This window comes from Coenobita brevimanus, chromosome 93 (assembly GCF_032717465.1).
Source record: "Coenobita brevimanus isolate Jiangsu-jjx chromosome 93, ASM3271746v2, whole genome shotgun sequence".
In the NCBI taxonomy this organism is placed as follows: Eukaryota; Metazoa; Arthropoda; class Malacostraca; order Decapoda; family Coenobitidae; genus Coenobita; species Coenobita brevimanus.
The window spans coordinates 31472577-31479616 of NC_137046.1; the positions used below are offsets into that span (position 1 = coordinate 31472577).

Sequence of the window (7040 nt, forward strand, 5' to 3'; positions counted from 1 at the left end):
AGTGAGGATATTAAAGACACTTGGAGAGAGCATTATAACAGCTTGCTGAATGAGGAGTTTCACTGGAACAGGGAACGTTTGGAGCCAACAAATTCACTGTTTGTCCCTTGGCCTTTGAGTGATGCTGCCACCATGAGCAGGGCAATACACAGGATGCAGCTGGGGAAGGTGGCAGGTATGTGGGTTGACTGCTGAAATGCAAAGGCCTCAGAAATGTAGGAGTGGGTTTAGTTTGATTTGATATGATTATAAATGAGTGTGTTGTCCCAGATGACTAGCTAGCGAATATTGATGACATGTAATTTGGGTTTATGCCAGGCAAAGGAACCACTAATTTCATATTCACTGTCCAACAGCTTCAGGAAAAATGTATGGGAAAGAAAAGGGGGCTGTACAGTACTTTGTTTTTGTTGATTTGGAGACGGCATTTGACAGTCCCTAGAAATGGGAGAAATGGAGTTCCCCCGAGCTAAGCCCTGTATTGGACTATATAGCCCCGCTAGGGTTACAGGAGGGAGCTACCCCTCCCGGCACGGCAGCCCGGGCGAGGCTCGAACTTGCAATCCCCCGATCACAAGTCCAGCGCGCTACCACTGTGCTACCGCGCCCCCCTGACAGTCCCTAGAGAAGTGATGAAGTGGGCAATGAGAAATCTCGGGATCGAAGAGTGGCTGGTTAGAGTGGTGGCTGGTTAGAGTGGTTACTGCTATGTATGTGGGTGCTCACACCCAAGTGAAAGTGAATAGAGATCGGAGTGATGAGTTTTCTGTGAATGTTGGCGTGCATCAGAGGTCAGTCCTGAGCCCGTTTCAGTTTGTCATGGTTCCTGAAGCTCTCTCACGTAACTTCAGAAACGGACTCCCATGGGAGATGTATACTGATGACTTGCTGTTGACTGCAGAGAATAAAGGGAGGTGGAGGAAATATTTAGGAAATGGAAGATGCGCCAAGATTTTGGGAGTAATGCGGATAAAACAACTGATATCTGAGGGAGTGTGGCCATGTATGCCACAATGGTGTGGGAAGTAACTTCATCCTGTGCACTGTCTATAATAAATGGGTACATACCACGTTGAGTACACCGCTTCCCGTCCGATCAGCGAAGTTAAGCAACGTTGGGTCTGGTTAGTACTTGGATGGGTTCCCGCCTGGGAACACCAGATGCTGTTGGCATCCCTACGTGTCGAGTGGGGTTGGTGGAGGATTAGTGCCCCTCCCTGTAAAACAATTAACTCTAAGCCCTTGGCCACCCCGTTTGGGATACATGGCGTCTGGCAATGAATGAAAAAAATGAACATAAGATATGTAGTCACTCCGCGCACGTGTGGGCGGGACATGGAAAAAAAATGGCGTTCCCCCGAGCTAGACCCTGTATTAGATCGTATAGCCCCGCTAGCTTACAGGAGAGCGCTACCATTTCCGGCACGGCAGTCCCGGGCGAGGCTCGAACTCGCAATCCCCCGATTACGAGCTTGATGCTCTACCACTGAGCCATCGTGCCCCCTGCGGGCGGGACTGATGACGTCAGTAGGCCCGATGACAGCTGGCCTGCTCCTCCTCCCTCCCTTTCCATTTTTTCCTCAAATCTTTCCCATTTATTATTTTTCTTAGTCTGTATTTCTGGAACTTGGTATAGAGACACTATCTCCACAGCGAGCATGTGGCTTTCGCCGCCACATTGAAACACCCGCCCTCGTCGCCTCCATCTTGCTGTTTCTGTTTCGCTGTTGCTTACATAAGCTGAGCCGTGGGCCATGGCACTATATTATAGCTGTGAAGTGGACCATGACACTATATTTTCCGAATTCATCGGCTGATTTCAAAAGGCGCGGGCGTCGCGTGTAGAGCATAAACATCATCAGCGCCGCCCTCTGCCCCTGGCGGCGGGCACACAAACTACGTTATGCTACCCGTGACAGAGGAAGCCTCATCATATTATAGAGCTCAGTACAGGGCCCCAGAAAAGCTAGAATCGGCACTGTACCAATGATATGCAAACTTCTGTTTAGATAATTACTTGTTTTGAATACTTCTCTATTTTTATATTATTATTATTTTTAGCTAAGCTCTCATTTGATTGTTTACAGCTCGGTGTGAGTGATCAATCCAGCTGTGACACGAAGGCTTACCGAGTCGTGGTTGGAGGACCTGCGAGTTGTTTGTTAGTTTGTGTGTATAATAGTTACACAGAAGTATGGATACATTCATGGGATTTTCGGTTCACATGGTGAGTAGCATTGTATTTACATAAGTTTTAACCATTACCGGTACCGTAGAGGGAGCAACTTTGAGCTGGATAAAATAATCAGGTATTGGTAAGCAGACCAGATTTTCTCTAAGAGAATTAAAAGATTACGGTAGATGTGGAGTTCACATTCACCCCATGAGCATCATCATCTTTGAAAACTTTTATTTTTACTTTTTTTTACTCTTTAGGTAAATGTACGTTTTACTTTAAGCTGCTGAAGTACCTTACCAGTTCATTTGCTATTACTCCAACTTTGTATTTTTCTGACTTTTTATCATGGCAAACAGATGTTTTCTGTTGACTTTTTTTTCCCTTTATCATGTTCTTTATGCCTCACCGATGTTTGAAATGACGGCCTTGCTGGAAGTTACTCAAAGCATGGTTAGGTTAGGGTAGGGCAATGGATGTTGGACTGGCCCAAATGAGACAATTCAAATGATACTGTATTGTTAAGTGAAGGCAAGGGGGAACTGCAAGGCTTAGTCAATGAGTTTGGGAGAGTGTGTAAGAAATGGAATCTAAAGGTGAATGTAGGGAAGAGTAAACCTGTGGTCTTCAGGAGAAATGAAGTCACTGAATGTACAGTTAGGCAGGAAATGAAAAATGCGATTGTATATAAGTACAGTATATACAATACCACTCGTATCCGGGGCCACACAAATAATTCCATTTGAAACATAACCTCTTTTTGTACATACCCCATAGATGTAACACATGATTTCGGTGTCTTGCAGGAGTGCACAGTTCATACGTTAAATTCATTTTATTGAATGTTATTTGTTGTTATTTTCATAAAACACGGAAAAATAAACTAAAGAAATAAATCTTGATCATTTATAGGTGAACTGATGATTAGGAAAGAAGTGTTGTACAGTAGAATTATCACGACTCCCTTGCTTAGTTGTGTATGGCTTTGGCCCACCAATTTATTCTTCAAATGCATTCTAAGATGAAATTACTGTATACATCATCTTAGAATGCATTTGAGGGCCTCCCCGACCAAAGGGGGCGAAGCGACAAAAATAAAATTTTACAGGAGAGGCTTTTAAAGTTCAACAAAGTGTTTGCAACTGTAACTTCGCTATTTATTGACGTTCATTGCTCATTTTGATATCAAATTAAACCTTGCTATCGCAAGTATATGAATCTGATGGAAGATAATGAAAATTGTGAAAAATAATGTACCTATTGCTTGTTCTTACAGTTGCATAATGTTGCACACTTACTGAACTTTACAAGCATCTCCTGTAGCGAAATATTACAATAATACTGATATTATTATTGTTAATAAGAAAATTAATGCCCACACTCACCCATTAGTACTGGAGAATGCAGTACAGTGCCAGTAGTGCCATGTACAGTAGTGCCATAGTCTTCATCCATTATCCATAATCCGTTGTCCATTATCCAGGCCAGGGTCGTCAACAGGGGTGGTCAGGGCAGGTGAGGTGTGACACTATCTTCGTCTGGGTGCTGGCACTGGCACATAGTCCAGAGTGTCATTATCTGGGTCGTCCTCTGGTGATGCCCCGTTCTCTGGTGCCACATCATGTCCCTCACCCAGTAGTGCTTCCTGGCGATCGAGTAGGCCCTGTAACCACTCCTTGGCAGTGGATTCAAGTAGGTGCAGCATACTCCTGAGGTCTGCAGTCTTCTCCTTTGTGAGGACTCTGTCGTGAGTTAACTTAGTTGACAGTGCCACCTATGACAGGTCGAAGGTTTTCCTTGAATACCTGCCTCTGCCCTTCATCAAACGAGCTTTGGTGAGGGTGTCTGGGGTATCTGAATAATCGTAGTCCTTCTTGATGTAATACCCCTCTGGATAAGCAGTGTCAACCACCAGTTGACAGGCTGTGGAGAATCCAGGAGTGTGCTGGTTGGTGACATGTGTTGCAAGCTGCTTGAAGTCAAGGAAGTCCTCCCTTTTCATGGCCACAACGGGGAACATCCTTGTCACAGCCGATGCTATTACATCCATGTAATCTTTTGTACTGGGCAGGTAGTTTGTCTTCCTGATTTTCATCTCGATGTTGCCAAAGGCCCGATCGCAGGGCATGTACGAGTGGCCTGGCTTCAGGAATACAAACTCCACCCTGCACAGACGGCACATGTGTACCTGTTGCAGGGCCATAAGGATCACATAGATGTTCTTGTTCTGCCCTGCACAGTTGTCACAGAACACTCGTAGTCGGACAAAGTCGTGTCCTGCATCAGCCTTGAGTTTCAGCCACTTCAGTAAGCAGCTGGCAATTTCGTGTGAACCACGCCCTGCAATAGTCTCATCCCAGATAAACATGGTGGCCTGTTGCATGCTGACGTCGTATACGCAGAAGTTGTAGACCCACAGCTTCCTTTTGTAGAAAGCCACTCCTGCTCGAAGACGTGGGCATGGCAGAGTTTGCTGCAGGTCCATGGCCACCACTCGAAGGTCGTCATCGTCTGCTGCTAATGGGGCTGCTTCTGCCTCCTGCAGGAGCCTACGAGGGACCTGGGCTTCATCCTTGTGTTGCTGAAGTTGCTCCTCGATGCCAGAGACGTCTTCGCTGTCACACCTGCCATTCCTTAGCTTCACATCGAACGTCTCACAGGTGGCACACACATCATTCTTGGGGGGTTTAAAAACGATGTTATAGTCCCGTGTGAAGATAGTGTGGTAAAAACGTTGGGAAACCTTCTCATCCCCAGGGTAATGCTGGTTCATCCAGATGATGTAGGCATTGTGGAGCTCTCCAATACTAGTTCCCTCCTCTAAGTATCGTCGATGGGGCGTTGTCACACGGCTGTAGTGGCTGCTGGTCACAGGTAAAGACTGGATGTGTTCATGAACATGATCCAGCTTGGTGCCAACGATGGCCCTTGGTGATGGCTTGCACCCACGTCGATCCAACACTGGTGTGCCAGATGGTGCCTCCTTCCTCTTCTCCAACAGAATCTGCATCTTCTTCTTCCCCAGGCCATAAATGGAAGTGAAGGCAGTCTTGCACACCTGCACGTCACTGTGTTGCACACGCACATGGTAAGCATAGTTGGTGGTCCTACTGCTCACCTCAGCTGTGGTACGCTTTCTCTTGACAGGAACGTTCCTTATCATGGACTGGAGGTAGGCATTTTGGTGATTATAATCACCAATAGACCAAAAATCACTGAAAATCTGGTCAATTTCTTGCCTACTCACCTTGTTAAAGCATCCATCTGGGCAAGGAGGGCCAATCTTACGTGCTTTCATCACCTTTTTTGTTCCATAACTGATGTATTCCTGGCCTAGGTTACATTTTTTCTTGGCTACAACCTTGCCCCATTTGTCCACATTACGTTTCCTGATACGTCCTTTCTTTTCTATGTGTGTGGCGGCATCACGCTTTCTTTTGGCGGGAACACGTGTAGCGGCACCACCACCCTCACCACCAACACTTACGGCATTACCAGGACTATCACCTTCCCCATTATTGTCACTATCATCACCATCACCCGTCACTGTATCACTATCATTGCCACTCACGTCAGAATAACCCATTTTTTCAGGCACATAATGTGGATCATCCACCGAATCATCACTATCATCACCACCACTCTCATCGCCTCTGCCACTACCATAAAACAGCCGCCTTGGTATGATTTTCCCTGTTCCAGAAGGACCAGGAACACACTCATCACGAACACCATCCTTAGATGCCATTGTAGTAGCACTATAATGCAGGTAATCCACGAGTTATCGTATAAAATTGCAACAAAATCAGGAATCCCTTTGGACGCGTCCGTACAGCACAGAGTCAGAAGGCAGACAAACATGGCGAGGGAGCAGTCTGGCCAATCAGCGCGGACCTACCACCCGCCTCCTGCACGCTGATTGGCTAGACACACACCACGCCACCACCACCTCCACCGCCGCGCTTACTGCATTGGATATGCTACCCTTTGGTCGCGGAGTTTGCCTCGAGCCGAGGCAGCTGCGTGCAGGTTTTGACGCGGCACCCTTCCACGAAATATGACTTTCAACCCTATTTCCAGTGTCGGAAGGGGGTCATTTCCACACCCAACCATTAGAGGAAGGGTTAAAGTAGTGCTATCTGGTGTTAACACAAAACTGGCCGGGACGGCGCTTCACCCCCTTTGGTCGCGGAGGCACACATTTGTAGTGGCAGAAAAGATCAAATCTATCCAATTGAAAGGAAGATTTGCTTTGTTAAATAAAATTACTGTGCTTGCAATTCTAATGTAATTTACTGTATTATCTGCAAACCAGCTGAGTGGGGAGAGAGGGGGTGTAATATGGCAGTCAGGCAAGGTATAAATTTGCGGGCTGTGACCCTTTTCTTAACTTTGAGCAAGGGAGTCGTGATAATTCTACTGTACAACACTTCTTCCCTAATTATCATTTCACTAATAAATGCTGAAGATCTATTTCTTTAGTTTATTTTCCCATGCAATTCATACGTATTTACTGTATTATCTGTGAAACAGTGGCAAGTGAGGGGTGGAGTGACTTCAGTTAGGTAAGGCATAGATTGGTGAGGTGTGGTTGTTTGCATAAATTTGAGCAAGGGAGTTGTTATAAATCTACCGTACAACGCTACTTTTCAAATCATCAGTTCACTGATAAATGCTCAAGATTTATTTCTTTACTTAATTTTCCCATGTTTTTCTAAATAACATATAACAGAATGGACTTGTTCAGATACTTTAAGATAATGCAAGCTTGTTGGTAGAAAACCGTATAGGTACCACACTTTTCGCCAATGAAGAGCATGCCTTTTTTCTAACGTATTTAATCGTCTTTCTTTTCTCAAACCTC

General features: G+C 45.6%; 1 protein-coding gene and 1 pseudogene across 1 annotated transcript in view; both read left to right on the plus strand.

Moving 5' to 3' along the window:
- Positions 1–1055: 1055 nt before the first annotated feature.
- LOC145412674 (5S ribosomal RNA) lies at positions 1056–1170 on the plus strand (annotated as a pseudogene).
- A 928-nt stretch (positions 1171–2098) lies between these two features.
- Positions 2099–7040, plus strand: part of Spase12 (Signal peptidase complex subunit Spase12) — a 73568-nt gene continuing 68626 nt past the window's right edge. Inside the window, exon 1 of the mRNA XM_080282411.1 lies at positions 2099–2227. Within this exon, the coding sequence (XP_080138537.1) occupies positions 2195–2227 (33 nt within the window). The 5' untranslated portion in view covers positions 2099–2194. The remainder of the gene's footprint in view (positions 2228–7040) is intronic.